This window comes from Copadichromis virginalis, linkage group LG8 (assembly GCF_057382275.1).
Source record: "Copadichromis virginalis isolate Kocher_CV1m ecotype Utaka linkage group LG8, C_Virginalis_male_GT1.1, whole genome shotgun sequence".
Taxonomy (NCBI): domain Eukaryota; kingdom Metazoa; phylum Chordata; class Actinopteri; order Cichliformes; family Cichlidae; genus Copadichromis; species Copadichromis virginalis.
This window is the reverse complement of record NC_140625.1, coordinates 17,301,831-17,317,752: the sequence shown is the minus strand read 5'-3', so window position 1 is coordinate 17,317,752 and position 15,922 is coordinate 17,301,831. Positions and strand designations below refer to the sequence as shown.

Genomic DNA, 15,922 nt, shown 5'->3' with positions numbered 1-15,922 from the left:
TTTTTTTTTTTTTTTTTTTTTTTTTTTCTCCTCTCTTTTCCCCCTCTTGGTTTTATGCTGCTCACCCCTGTCTTTGGTTTCTTTCTTTATTCCTTTCACTGCCTCGATCACCTGCTTCGACACTCATCCACAAACATCCTTTATTTCGACACATACGCACCATGCGCTCAACGGCAGCACATTTACATCAGTCAGACAGCGCACACAGTCATATAAGATACACACACACTTAAGCCAAGCCTACTCATATTAGTAACTATGCATACACAAAGTCAGACTCAGGGAGCATCTCGCCACACATTTTTTCTCTCTCTCCTTCTCTTTATTTATGAACAAGTGACGTATTCTCTCCACCTGTCTAAGCGACGCACACAGCATACATCCCTAGTTATACACAGACATCTATGGGGGCACTGAGGTTCATTACATGGAATATAAATGGAGCTGGCTCCAGAGAAAAGAGGTTAAAAATATTTAACCAACTCAAAAAACTACAGGCGGATGTTGTCCTATTACAAGAGACCCACAGACCTCTTAGAGGTTCGAATGAACTTAAAACACCTGAGTTTCCCAATGTGTTCTCAGCTTGTTATAATTCTAGACAAAGGGGAGCAGCAATTTTAATACATAAAAATATTAATTTCACAGTACTCGATACAGTTATAGATCCAGAGGGCAGATTCTTAATCATTAAACTATCTATACGTGATAAAAAGCTATGTATTGCAAGTGTATATGGTCCAAATGTTGATGATCCCTCATTCTTTCACGGTTTTTTCAGTGCACTCTCTGAACACTTAGATGGCACACTTGTTCTTGGAGGTGACCTCAACCTTGGACTAAATGAAGACATGGATAGGCTCAATACAGCGGGAACTCAGCGTAATTGGCAGTCCACAAATATAATCAAACAGTATATGAGCGACTTTGGTCTTTGCGATGCATGGCGCTCCCTTCACCCCACCAGTAAGGAATATACTTTTTTCTCACATGTCCATCACTCCTACTCTCATCTGGGTTATTTTTTGGTCAGCAGCTCACTGCTGAACGACATTTCAGACACTGAGATTCACCCTATAGCTGTCAGCGATCATGGTCCTGTATCTTTAACACTAATGCACAAGAATAATACTACGCCAAGAAAAAACTGGAGATTTAATATATCACTACTTAAAGATGAAGACTTTATTAAATATTTTAAAAAAGAGTGGACTTCATATTTGGACTATAATGACACTCCCGAAACATCAGCTTCTGTTCTATGGGAAGCAGGGAAAGCTGTGATGAGAGGTAAAATAATTTCTTTCTCATCACATAAAAAGAAAAAAGAAAACAAAAATATTCAGGAATTAGAAAAAAACATCAAATCACTAGAAGAAGCCTACGCGTCCCACCAAGATCAGGAAACATTGAACAAAATACGCAAAACAAAACTAGAATTAAATGAGATAATTGATAAAAAAACAAAATTCTTAGTACAAAGACTACGCCTACAAAATTATGAACATGGTAATAAATCCGGTCAATTTCTAGCAAACCAGCTAAAAATAAATAAAGAAAAAACAACTATATGTGCTGTTCAAGATTCATCTGGGAACACATTATATGAACCGATACAAATAAACAACATTTTCAGGGATTTCTATAAAACGTTGTATTCACCACAAATAAACCCATCTAAAAAAGAAATTGATCAGTTTTTGGACAACATAACTCTTCCAAAATTATTGGACACTCAAGCAATGGCACTGGATTCACCACTGACACCAGGTGAACTCCAGGAAGCCCTGATAAGTATGCACAATAATAAGGCTCCAGGTCCAGATGGCTTTCCTGCAGAATTCTACAAAGAATTCTGGTCGATTCTAGCACCAGTTTTCTACAGAACGTTGTTGGAAATTAAAGAAAAGGGCAGACTTCCATCAAATATGAATTCTGCAAACATTAATCTCCTGCTAAAACCAGGCAAAGACCCTGTATATCCCTCAAGCTATCATCCAATATCCCTTATAAATGTAGACCTTAAAATAATCTGCAAAGCTCTCTCAAAGAGACTGGAGAAAATAACCCCCCTCTTAATTCATCCTGACCAAACTGGTTTCATAAAAGGTAGGCACTCATCAACAAATACACGTAGATTACTTAATTTGATAGACTACTCATACAGTAAAAACCTAGAAACTACAATATTCTCTTTAGACGCAGAAAAAGCATTTGACAGAGTTAACTGGAAATTTCTATTTGCAACTTTACACAAATTTGGTTTTGGATCCTCTTTCATAAACTGGTTAAAAATATTATATAATTCCCCAACAGCTTGTGTTAGAACAAATGACCAGACATCCTCCAGCTTCTGTCTCTTGAGGGGCACCAGGCAGGGATGCCCACTCTCCCCTTCACTATTTGCAATTTTTATTGAACCACTGGCAGCAGCAATTAGACAGAATTCAGTAATTAAGGGCATAAAATGCAAGAACGTGGAACATAAAATCAGCCTTTATGCGGATGATGTGTTACTCTTTCTCCAAAATTCACAAACCAATTTCTCTGGGGTGATTGAATTGATAAACTCTTTTGCAAGAATATCAGATTACTCAATTAACTGGTCAAAATCTACAGTCTTACCGATTAATTGCTCCTTCCATAATTCCTCTTCTACACCACTGCAATCGGGAAATATAAAATATTTAGGTATTAATGTTTCTCCCAAGCTTGCAGATCTAACTAAATTAAACCATATCCCACTTTTAAAGAAGGTAGAAGATGATCTGGCTAGATGGAAATGTCTACCCATATCACTCATGGGAAGGGTTGCCGCTATAAAAATGATGGTCTTACCAAAAATAAATTATTTATTCTCAATGATCCCAACTAAACCGCCACAAGATTGGTTCAGATCTCTAGATTCATGTATGTCCAAATTCCTTTGGAAAAATAAACCCCCACGTATAAGCTTAAAAACACTACAAAAGACCAAGGATAAAGGAGGACTAGAACTGCCTAACTTTCAGCACTACTTCTTAGCCAACAGGCTTCAGTTTATCTCAGGATGGCTAAAACACACCCTCTTAGATGAACCTTGGCTAGATGTAGAACAAGCACTCTGCAATAATCTAGAGATCTCAGACCTACCATTTATCAGCTCAAACATCCAACGACATGAATGCTTTAAAAGCATCAACATCAGCTCTTCTCTGACAGCATGGTGGGAGTTTCTAAAATTGACGGCGTCTTCATTAATCCCATGCAAACGTACACCTATCTGGAACAACCCTGACATATTACAAAACAATAATATGATAAACTTTTCAGATTGGAGTGATAAAGGAATCAAATATTTAGAACATATACTAGAAGGAACAGAATTTATTTCATTTGACGGACTAGTTACACAATATGGGATCAACAAGAAAAGATTTTTAGAATATCAACAAATTAAATCCATAGTAAAAAAGAAATTTAAACCGGGTCAAGTTGAACTACAAACACCACCAAGTGTGGTTCAATTTCTTACTCTTAAACCCCCCAAATTACTATCCAAAATATACAGAATGCTTTCTAAAACAGATGAATCAATATCACTTCCTATTGCAAAATGGGAAGCGGATTTATCAGTTAACTTAGACCAAAACTTCTGGTCTCAGATTTGCTTAAAAACCTTTCATCTAATTAGAAATCCCAGTCTTCAATTAATTCAATACAAAATATTACATAGAGTGCACTATACAGGTCATCGGATGTTCAAGATGGGCTTTACGTCTACCAACAACTGCTCACACTGCCAAACCAATTCACCGGACAATTATATCCACGCTCTTTGGTTCTGTCCACCAGTTCAGAAGTTTTGGCGTGAGATATGTGAAGACCTATCGAAGTGTCTGAAATGTAACATTCCAACTTCCCTTTAGTGTGTTTGTTGGGCAGCTTAGATAATGTCACTTCAGAAAAGAATATCGCCCATATGGTTTTCACTGCCCTATGCATAGCCAAGAAAACAGTCCTCATGAACTGGAAAAATAAAAATAATCTTAATTCTAACCAATATAGAAATTATCTATTAGATTACATTAGTCTTGATACAGCCTCTGCCACCACATCAGATCAATTGCTCTGGGCTCCTTTGATCAGCTCCATCACCTAGTGGGGGTGGGGGGTCATAGTTTGGTCCCGCCTTCACTGTTGTGATTGGTGTGGGGGTAGGGACAGGCTTAGGGCGTCGGGGGGTTCCCCGGAGGCATCTTCCTTGGGGGGCTCAACCCGGGGTAGCGGTCATGTCCGGTTAGGGGCTCTGTTGGCTCTCAGGTGACTGTTTCCTCGCGGCTGCGTGCAGCGGGGCTAGGGGAGGGTCTGTGCTGACGGACGTGGGTTACTGACCTGGCAACCTGGCTGCCCCTGGGTGGGTCCGGGATGGGCGTGAGGTTCTGGGGGCGCTCCGTCTCTGGGCTGGGACCCGGACCGGGCCTCGGGGGCTTGGGTCCTGGTTGGTGTGTTGCCGGGGTTGTGGGCGGGTGGGTGCATGGGGGCCCAGCCCTGGAGCAGGGTGCCGCCGGTGCGTCGAGCCACCTGGGGGGCTCTTCAACTGGTGGGGGAGAGGTTGTCACATCTTGCAGGAGCTTTCCTCTCCTCAGGAACTCCCTCTGCAGGAGGGGGAGATACAGGAGAGGTGGAGGAAGATCTCAGCCTGGGTGTTTATTGTCTTATGTAGTCTGGAAGATGAGTGGATGGTGGGGTGGGTGCAGTTTTCTCTGTGGTGGGGTTGGGTGGACTGTCCCGGGCTCTGTGGGACCGGGCGGCGCTGCTGCACTGGGCCCGGTCTGGATGGGCCTGGGCCCCCTTTCCCTGGCGGGTCGCGGAGTATGGGGGTGCCTACTGGGGTCAGCGGGGGAGCTGGCCCCAGGGAGGGGTCACTTGCCCCTCCCTTCCTTCCCTCCCCATCTCCAGCTGCCTCCCTCTTCCCGCTCCACCACAACCACCCACACATGCAGGGCCTTGGAGTAGGGGTATGTCACCAGGGTGCAGAGGAGGCTACCCCCCCCCCCCCCCGTCCCCCCCCCGTCCCCTTCTGGCTGCCTCTGCCTCAATTTTATCCCACAACTTAGACATTCACATTACTCACACTCTCATTACACATACATATAGGATCTTGGGGTGGGCACGATACACGGAGTCCAAAGTACCATCAGGGTGTACACCTCACCCCTGGCATCGTTGCCCACCTCTCAATTTTAAATACACATAGACATTGAGGGCTAGCAGGAGGGACCATGCGCTTACCTGCTGCTCTCTGGCAGGTAGCTCCAAGCCCTCCTGGGTTTTAAATGCACCTTAGAACACACATGCATCAACATTACAATGAGCGGGTGGAGGGAGGTTTGGAGTCTTCTCTCACCTCCGTTCTCTGCGACCTGCTGGAGCAGGGGGGGCTAGGACTAGGAGGAGGAGTTGGCCGTCCGACTGCGGTCTGGAGTGTGGAGCCTTCCTGCTGCTGCGGAGTCGGGGCGGTCTGCCACCCCCCACCGCAGGGAAAAGGGAAACACCACCTGGGTCTGGGTGCAGTTACCCCCTCCAGGGGCGGGGGCACCTAGACCCGGTTTGTAGAGTACGCTTGGGGAGTGTGATCGTGTGTACAACGTCTCTTTATGTCTGTCTCCACGTTGGTTGAGTGTGGAGTAAGTGCATATGAGAGCATGAGGGTGGGAATGGATGTTTGTATCTGTGTGTGCCTGTATTTCTGTGTCTATATGTCAGGTTGGGTGTCAGGCGCCACCTCTCTGGGGACATCTCAGGCCCTCCAAGGTTTGGAGGCCTATCTCCCCCTACCACCACTTCCCCTGCCAGTGGCGGACCCCCTCAGACATCGGTGCGTTGGTGGTTCTTTGTGTCCGGGGATGGGCGTCCAGGTACACACCGGCTCACTCCTTGGCGGCCGCTTATTGGGGCCTGGAGCCTGGGGCTCGCTCGGGCCACTTCGGAGGTGGGGTGCCCCCGGCCTCTCGGCCTGGGGCTCGGTCACTCAGGCGCAGCTGGCTGCCGGCGGAGCTCACGGGCGCGTCACTGCAACTCCCCCTGGCTTCTGCTCCGCGGCTGCTGAGTGAGCCCTCATCTGGGACTCTCCTCAGCTCTTTCCGGGACAGTGGCGCAGCTGCCCCTCTGTTGGTCTTCCTTGGTCTCTTGTGTTCTGGGGGCCTCTGGATGTCTGGAGTTTTGATCTCCTCCACACCTGCTTCACGCCCTGGTTTGTAAATGTTTAACATTTAGTATTTACTGTCATATTCCCATATATCATTGTGATGTTGTTTATTCTATTACTCTTGTTCTCTTCTGCTTGCTTTCTTTTTTCTTTCTCAGCAGGTGATCCAGGTGATTGATATATGCATTTTTTTTCTCTGCCCGTTCTGTTGGTTTTTGTCTTTTGCCCTTCTCCCCCGTCCCTCTTCTCAGCTGTTTCTCTTTCCCTCTTTCTTTCTCCTCTTCTTTCCCCCAGTCAAGTCTGTCCCGTATTCAGTAAGTGAAAATAAAATAAACAATAAAAGGTGAATCAAATGGACCATTACGGCAAGGCTGGGATGGTCAGTTTGGTAAAGTAAATCCGTTGGGCATCTTTCTTTGCCTTTAGACAACAATTCTGATGGCAAAAGAGCCAAACGGGACAGGCAAAAAAAAAAAAAAAAAAAAAAAAAAGACAATTTGAGAAGTAGAAGGCAAAAGAAGAATATTTGCAGACCTAATCGGTCTTGTAACGCGTTACTGCCCATCTCTGGTGGTCATACTAAATATTGACTTTCAAGCTTGTTAGGACTGTACAAACTCTTACACCATAAAAACGTTTTGTGATTTCTATGATTTCTATGCTTTCTGTTGCCAAACCTGAGATAAATGACAAGAATTAACACAATGACTGGCAAATGAAATTAATTAAGTTGCTACTGAAGTTATACTGTTCTCTCATTACAAAGCAATAATAAGTTGGGAAACCTTGGGTCCAAGAATTTAGGCATATGTTACTTTAAATATCATACTAAACACAGCTGAAGACCAAGCCCACACAGTATGTAAACAGCACTCCCAAACCGTAGCAGCCTGCCACATGTCGACGACATAAACCGCCACACTCCAAACTCTAATCAGGAACAGCTCAAGAGCCAAAGGACAAATACCATGTCCTCAGGCTGGAGTCATGCTGATCGTCATCTATGGGGCTGCTTTCTTGCATTTGCGCAATAACTCTAAAATTCTAAACATGCTGTGTCAGAGTTATGCTGAAAAACGTGTTTTCTTTTGTTGCAGCAGATAGCTTATGTTGTGAAGTGCCACAAAATGCACATCAAACCATGTATATTAAAATGTGTGTCAAAGGAGTTGAAAGTATCCTTTAACATAAGCATTAACCCAATTAGAACGGTCGCAGATCTACACTTAAACTCTCATTATAGTGAGGCAGTATCGTTATACGCTTCTGTAATGCACGGAGTTTCTAAAGCAGCATAGTTGAGCACCTCTGAAACCTCAGCAGCACTTCGCCTGTCTCCTCTCACGACCCGTCCGCGACACCCATAATTCCCCGCGCCAGGACAAGATGGAAGAAAACAGCGACCGCCGGAGAACAATGTTTTGGCAATAAAACCCCAAAGCGGCGATTACAGAGAGAATACGGGCACGTTTGAAACCAGCTGCGGTCATGTGTAGGTGAGTGGGAAATTAAATTGGTTTTTAATCGGAGCGATTTTCTCTTAGGACTTTGTAGAGATTCGTGCGAACGATTGTCTGGCTCGGCGCAAACGGGGGATGCACGGAGAGCCAGCATCATTGTTTCTCTTCCACGGGCCGTAATGCGGGTTTTCAGTCGGGGCAGCTAACGGCTAACGAGCTAGCTCGTGGCAAGTTGATTGTTATAAACACAGCTGCTGCAAAGCACGCAGTTTTCATGTAGCTCGCTTATTAGGTCGGAAGTCCGCATGTACGAGGGGAAACGGGGAGGAATTATTTGATATCCGACTGTCCCGGTGAGCATTGTGTGGTTTTAATTGCAGCTAAAGTTAGCTATCAATAAACGGAGCGCCAGCGTCGCTCGCAGCCAGACAGATTTGATTTCACGAGCGTCATCAAAGCTGGGGAATTGGAGAATGAGCGTTTCGTTTCGCTGAGCTCACTTCAAAGCCAGCGTCCGTTTTAACTTCACGTTATTAGCCATTTCTTGTATTTTCCTGCCCAAAACGTGCCAGTTCACTTTTTAAAAAGCTCCCTACAAATAATGAAACTGGTTAATTTCATAAATATTCACCTTGATACCATTGAATCAGCGGTGCTGTTTTAGCGTGAGCTAGCTTGATAGCAACTATAGGTAACATGCTAAAAGATTATATTTCTTATCAAATTATGAATTGCTGACCACACACACGGTTATTTGGAGTCCTGTAACTCTGGGTATTGCTGTGACTTTTATTTGAGGGGCTGAGTTTTCGTTTCTGGGGCATTTTTAGGCGATTGTTTTGATTGAGGTCGCAGAGATGCGTTGTCTCATTGTGGTTAGTCGAGTAGCTAACTATGCTAACTAGCTGGCTAACTACTATGCATCACAAAAGCTCATCCGCTTTCTGTTGAACAGCAGTGTCACGTAGCCAAATGGTCAGCTGGTGCAGACCAAACAATAAATTCTGCTTGTTCTCCACAAACACCGCGCTTACAGTCCCCCGACTGTGTCTGCGTAAAATCACTCCTGTCTGGCACGATTTGACCTAAATATCGTTTGTTTTAGGCAAGTGTACTCAGCCGATTAAATTGCCAGTACTGCAGCCCAGTGCCTCCAGCTTTTGCGCTCATGCTGGGTTTATTAGTCAGAGATGCAAGCGGTGTGGTCCAGCATGCATCAAAGTGCAAAACAATAGGGATGCACGTCTAAGCGATCAAGCTACTACGCCGATTTTATTTTGGCTGCCGTCCAAGTCACATGTGGAGTCAGATGTAGAACAATACGTGAGGAGGATTAAATATTTCAGATACAATCTTTGAATTTTTTTCACCTCCTCCTGCTGGTATTGAATAGAAATGGTGTGGTTTTAGTGCCCCCTCAAAAAAGCTTAACAGTTTTGGGGTTTCTATGACTTTACTTCACTAAGCTCACATGCATTTATATTAATCCTTACCATGTCTTTTCTGGTATATTCAGAAAATACCTGTATTCCTTTATGTAAAATCAAAAATCTTCATTCACACAATTTTCAAACTTAAATTTCTTGATGAAACCTGTCAAATTCTGTGGTATATTGAGTGTGTTGATGCAAGTTATTATAGAGTAATTCAGTCTATTGTTGTAATAGATGTTTTATTATGCTTGGTTGTAAATTATAAAGTGAGGTATTTGTTTTAAGTTGGACATATCGCACGATTTAATTTTTTTTCCATTTGGAAACTGAATATATTTGTGCAAATCATACCCTGAGGTTTTCAGGTATCAAACCCAGTGTTTTGGTCAGTCCTAGAAAATTATGTAATAAATAAAAAGTTTAAAAATTTAGAGGTTATTGTAGGGCACAAAGGCTTTTGTATAATTTGGTAATTAGCCAATATGTAGGAATTATTTAATCAATAATGGTTTAATTTGTTGTAGCTCTGCTTTGTAGCTGTTATAGATTGAGGAAGTGATGCTGTGATAAGGACACACATCAAAATGAAGTGGTTTGTTTGGATCTGTGAACTCTCGTGCCTGTTATCATGAACACGGCTTTTTATCTGTTCTCCCTTTCAGGATATTCTCCTCCTGCATTCCTTTTTAGATTAATTACCCTCCTCCCCTGCACAAAGGAAACCTACCACCATGAGTATTATTCAGGACAAGATAGGCAATGAGTTTTTGCGAAACGGAGGCATGGACCCCAATTTTGCACCAGGTATGCTTATGTTCAGCCACTTACCGCCAGTCACCAGCTTTACACGGCTGGCCTCGCAGTCCGTCATGGGCGAGTTGCCCCAGGAGATGATCCTGAAGAAAGAACGTGACTCGCCTCCAGAACACCAGGGCGGCACCGCTGCAAACACAGGGGGCTTCCTTCACAGCATGGGCATTAAGCAGGAGCGGCCAAGTGAGCTGGATTACCGTATGCCCCTCTACGGCGTGGGTGGAGCACAGGGGGTGAATTGTGGTGGAGGGGGCGCGGGGAAGAGTGGTACTGACATGGCAGATATGTCTTTTGGAACCCACCACCAAAATCACCAGAACATGCTCCTGCATGACCTCAGCCTCAGCAATGTCCGCACCCTTGGAGAACCGGTGAGATGGGGTTGCTTTTTTTAGATATTATTTCAGATTTATTGTTGTTTAGTTTAGTGTAAAATTTTCCAGTTTCCTTGTTTCTGCTTGGTTTCTTCCCTTTACTTTCAGGGTGGAAATTTTCATATAATGGTGCCTGGTTGGCTGTGACAGCAGTGATAACAGCCATCTGTTAACTGCGTGTATCAGAATCAGAATACTTTATTAGTCCCTAAGGAAATTATGTGGTTACAGTTGCTCAAAGATAATAAGAACCACAATGAACTGAACTAAATTAAATAATCCAATGCTTGTTGTGTTTGCCTTTAGATGTCTGGGAGACAAGTTAAAGAGCCAAAAGAGTCGTCAGGTAGAAGAGGACGGAAGAGCAATGGAGATGGACAGGGAGGCAAAGCTCGAAGGAAACGCAGTGATGCTGCAAAGGTCGGTGACTTTTCTAGACTCATTATACAAGAAAATGATGTGCATTGTTAGTTGAAAGGTATCCTACAGTGTTGATTCAAATCAGCAAATTATTATTATTATTATTATGAGCTTATACTCATGTTTTTTGTATTTTGTTTCTGTTTTTTTCCCCTTCTAGAACTTGATGCTGGATGCAGATGGAGCCTGCCTATCCCCCAACTCTAAACCACATATCTGTGAGCACTGTAATGCTGCCTTCCGCAGCTCCTACCACTTGCGTAGACACGTGCTCATACACACAGGTGAGAGACTTTCAGTGCTTCTTGACACCGTTTTCATGCATTTAGACAATAAATACATTCAAATGATTTTTTTTGTTGTTGAAGTTGCTTTGCAATGCTTTAAGTTGGGGGGATATGAAGTGATGAGAGATGCAAAAAGGATGCGTTAAATCAGTAACAGAACAGAGAAAGCTACAAGTGCCTGTTTCTTGTGTCTGTTTGCTTTATAACACATCTGAAGTTTGTATAAATCACATAGCTCCAGATTCATTTCAAGGTAGCTGGAATCTACCATTAGGGGTAAAGATCTGTTACCAGAATTTGAGGAATGAAAATGAAATTTGGATTTGTGATGTGATGGATCTACACATGTGGCGTTGTGCTCTTCACCACAAGCACCTGGGGCCTCTTTTGAAACCAGACAGTCACTAAAGCCAGCGTTGAGTCACGGATTACTCATGTCTATCTGGAAATCTTAATCATTCTCTGTGCTGGGAATTCCTTACTTAGCTCATTGAAGTAGAACTCATAAACCATTTAATGGAAAATCCATCCAATATGAGTTTTATTTTGAAACCATTTCCTTGTTTTTCCATTATTACAGACATTGATTTGTAATAGCATCTTTGCAATGTAATGCAATCTGCAATCTGTAATGCAGTGCAGTTTCTCAAACATGCTAATATGTTGTTATATCTACTGGTTACTGCACGTCTCTCACAGGTTTCTTTATATTTGCGCAACCCGACCAGAATAGCATAGATTTTATTGTGACTTCAGTTATGGCGTGGGCTGGGATTTAATTAATGTGGTGAGCGGATGGTTGTACTCTTGACTGCACAGGTGAGAGGCCTTTCCGGTGCAGTCAGTGTAACATGAGCTTCATTCAGAAGTACCTGCTCCAGCGGCACGAGAAGATTCACAGTGGTGAGTCCCGACACAGTAACTCAAATAAATGGCTCTACCAGAACAGGGTGTTTATTTTGTAAACTTGTTGGGAGTTGCACAGGCCCTGATGCTGTCACTGCTGTATTTTTCAGGGGAAAAACCTTTCAGCTGTGACCAGTGTAACATGCGCTTTATCCAGAAGTACCACATGGAGAGGCACAAAAGGACACACAGTGGCGAGAAGCCATATCGCTGCGACACCTGCCAACAAGTAGGCACTTTGTAGTCTCTCTGTCTCTGTTTAGTTTTGTGTACATTTCCTTGAGCTTTTAAATATGTCTGAAATCCTTTTTCTTTCAGTTGTGCATATATTATCATAATTTGCATCTGAGCATTTATATCTAAGCCACTCTTAAGCCCTGGTCTTAATGGGATTAGCTGTATCACACAAGAGGTCAGCGAATATAAAGTTCTGTTGTTCAAATTCAGTGGTTATGTTCCCAGCTGCTTATCACTGCAGTGTATTTTCTGTTAAAATTTCAAAAAGGGGATTTTAGAGATACTAATGTCCATCAGCGGAGACTAAACCCACATTTCTCTCTTTTAGTTTTTCTCAAGAACAGACCGGTTACTGAAGCACAAACGGACTTGTGGAGAAGCCATAAAGAAGGGCCTAGACCCAAGCATGCTGGAGCTCAGCGAAGCAGAGCTAGGCCAGGGCAGCTATTCACTCACTCAGGGAAACTCTACCACCTCTGGACGCAGGAGAGCAAAGTCCAAAAATGGGGAGGGCAGCGAACGCAAGAGAAAGAAGAATGCCTCGGCGGCAGCGGCCTCATCTTCTGGGGGGATGGCCCGTGACTTGGGCCTGCAAGATTTCAGCATGGACCCCTCGGGCTCTGACCAGGTCATGCCGGGACGTACTCCCAAATTGGTGTTTAAAAAGGCTGGCCGTAAGGGACTTGATAAGGGCCTCCTTTCTCTGGAAGATGGTTCTGATGGACAAAAACTGTTGGGTCAGAAGCCCAGCTCCATGGATCACGTGGAGGCTTCTGGCCTAGATAACATGGGTCTGCTTCAGGGACCCGGGGGCAACAAGCAGGGGCCCACCACCAGCAGCAACTATGACGATGCAATGCAGTTTGTGAAAAAGCGGCGCTACCTCCATGCAGTTAACAATGACTTTGGAGCTGGCTCCCTGCACATGGCATCCCAGGGCAGTAGCGTAATACAGGGCTCCCTGGGACCTGAGCCCACCCTGGCCATGCTAGACTCCTCGCCGCTGGAACTGAAGCACGACAAGTCGGGCATTCCAGATGAGGTATTGCAAAGCCTGCTAGACCATTATAGCCATAAACCAGAGGGAACACACCACCATGATGTGACTTTTGACCTGTCAGACCACCCACACCATGTGGACCTTCAGCCAGCAGCTCCTGTTACTCCGGAGTTGGAGGATGACTCGCCGAATGGTGGTGACAAAACGGCAGTGATGAGCGAGTACTCAAAGTTCCTCCTGCAGGCTCTGGAACGCACCAGCCATAGCGGACCCTTCCCCAGCCTCGGTGCAACAGGGCCCTTCCCGCTCCTCTCGAGCAGCTCCAGTCCCACAGGGCCCCTGTTCTCTGACAAACACGTGTACACCACATCCCCACTGGACTGTGGCTACCCGCCTGCTGTCCCCTCCCCGCTGCCCATCGCTGCTCCTTCATCAACCGCCTCCTCGTCCTCCTCAAAATCCCACTATGGTATGCTCGTTGGCTCCCCCTCCCAGACAGGCTACCACCTAAGCTTGGAATCTGCTAGCCACCAGCAGCTGACTCCATCTCAGGAGCTCACTGAGCAGTTGGAGAAGCAGCACTCACCTGGCACCTTCAACCTACCTCCCCAGGACCTCACTGCCCCGGCAGAGAGCTCCAAGGGGCAGCAATCCAAGGCTGGAGGAAGCGCTCCAGCACCCACAAATGGCTCCACCTACCCAGACCTGTCCCCACTGAACCCCCCGAAAGAAACCACATACCAGATTGAGAACTTCGCTCAAGCCTTTGGCTCCCAATTCAAGTCAGGACGTCGGACCCCTCTGAGCTACGGCAGTGATCCTGGGACAGAGGTCGACCATCGAATACGGACTCCAGTGTCAGAATTCTCAGGGTATACCAGTTTGTTAGCTGACATCAGTGAGCCAGTGAGTACAGGATCAAAAACCCCGACAAGCCAAAGTTTCAGATAAGGGTCAAACGAGGTGTATCCAGTAAGGGGGGGCTGTTCTGTTACATAAAAGCCCCCCTCCACCATCCTAATTTTGTTCTTGTAGCAAACTTTTCTTTTTTTTTTAAAACTGCCATTAAATGTTAATACAGAAATGACCAGGGAGGGTCTTCCATGGCCTCAAATGCAATTTTTAAAAAAAAAATCATTTTTATTATGTAGTCGCTTAATTTTCTGTTCAAGAGTAGTGATTTTTGATATGAACGTACCGTAGATATAAATGTAATTTAAAACATTTAGATGGTAGCTATGAACTTGCTGTTGTTTTTTTGTTTTCTTCATCTTCTGTACCCTTGTTTTACCAATCATCATACAATTGTAAAGTAATAATAGTGTTGATGATTTCAGTAATAATAACATTTGTGTCAGGGAAAGGCCCAGAATTCAAATGGCAAAAAAAGTATATATTGTCTGTTACAAGAAACGTATTAACTCAGGAAAATAGGCAAAATTGTGTAATAAGACTTTGTATTATGAGATGCAATTAGCACAGTTTTACAGGTATTCTTGATACTTCAAAGCTTTGATTTTTTTTCTTCGTTTTTTTTGGGAGGGGTGGGTTTATTTAACTTGTCAGAACAACGAATTACAATAGGTGATCATCTATGGTTTCTACTGCGTATAGCTTTGTCGAGATTATGGTACTGTTTTGTAAATGTGAAGACATTCACATTATTATTATTATTTTTTAGTTGAGCGCCACATGTACATCAGTTAGGATGATTTGTAGCAAAGTCTAGTGCATTGTTTTCACACCGCTCTGAAGTGAAGAGGATGTTTGAACATCACTGATTGGTCAGTGTCAGTTGATGAAGTCTGTGCAAACACTCTCTGCTTCTGCGCAGCAGCTTGGTTGTCGAAGTAACTCTGCACCACCGTTACAGCCATCTGTTTTGAGAGTGAACGCCAATCTCTGTGATCTTTTCAACGTGCTGTTGGAGAAGTGATTTTAACTCCGTTTTTTCCTTTTCTTTTATTTTTGGGTTATTTTCACCACTTTTCTACTCCACTCCTTGCTGTTCATTTGTGTCAGTGGAATGAAACAAGCACTTTTTAAAAAAACAAAACAAATCATCATTGGAAACAACAATAACCCATTCAATTTGCATATGTGATACGTCATTATTATGCTAATGATCATTAATATTATTTTAAGAGGAGAAAACTGTGAATGGGATTTGGGGAGGGAGGGATAGAAGGGTGGGTAATGGGGAGGGAGGGAGGTGAGGGTGGGTTATTTGATGGGCTTTGATAGGGTTTGACTAGGCATGACTGTGGGCATTTAAATGTATTTTGATGTGATGCCTTTCTCAAGGCTAGAAGATTTTGGGTGGGGGGGTTGGGTTGTGTTTTTTTTTTTTTTTTTTGTCCTTTTTATTATTTTGTTACGGTTTTTCGGGTGATGTTAAAAAAAAAAAAGATTTGCCATAATTTTTGTTATACAATATTTTGAGAGTACCTCTTTGTATTTAAGTGTTTTCGAGAGATGGGCTGACATGCTGGAACCCCTATATCTTTAAACGTATGAGTATGTTGACAGCATACTTTTACCATCTTATTTATTTTTCGCTAGTCACAACTGACTTTGCAGATTTCTTGTTTTTTGTTTTGTTTTCTTTTTTTTTTTTTCTTTAAGGCAAGTAATCACCGGACCTACAGCCAATCCCTCTCATTTGTTATGATTTGCTTAAAACACACTGATGTAGTAACTCCAAGGAATCGGTTCGGTTATACAGTTAAGAAAGAGAAAAAGTTATGTCCACCTCCCTTCCCCATAAATGCAGCCCTGCACTCGCAAGAATAAACAATGGCC

The 15,922-nt window shown here is 43.8% G+C and overlaps 1 protein-coding gene across 1 annotated transcript; it reads left to right on the top strand.

Moving 5' to 3' along the window:
- The first annotated feature begins 7,527 nt into the window (after positions 1-7,527).
- znf281b (zinc finger protein 281b) lies at positions 7,528-15,176 on the top strand. Its single transcript, XM_085466267.1, has 7 exons — positions 7,528-7,686; positions 9,746-10,267; positions 10,577-10,690; positions 10,851-10,974; positions 11,797-11,880; positions 11,994-12,112; positions 12,449-15,176. Exons 2-7 carry the CDS (start codon positions 9,815-9,817, stop codon positions 14,069-14,071), a joined length of 2,517 nt encoding a protein of 838 aa, XP_085322393.1. The 5' UTR covers positions 7,528-7,686; positions 9,746-9,814; the 3' UTR covers positions 14,072-15,176.
- Positions 15,177-15,922: the final 746 nt, after the last annotated feature.

Bases quoted from the DNA above. Each gene is read 5' to 3' on its own strand.
- znf281b (XM_085466267.1), top strand. From the start codon at position 9,815: ATGAGTATTATTCAGGACAAGATAGGCAATGAGTTTTTGCGAAACGGA. The intron at 10,268-10,576 runs GTGAGATGGGGT...GTTTGCCTTTAG, and splicing joins TCCGCACCCTTGGAGAACCG to ATGTCTGGGAGACAAGTTAA. The intron at 12,113-12,448 runs GTAGGCACTTTG...TCTCTCTTTTAG, and splicing joins GCTGCGACACCTGCCAACAA to TTTTTCTCAAGAACAGACCG.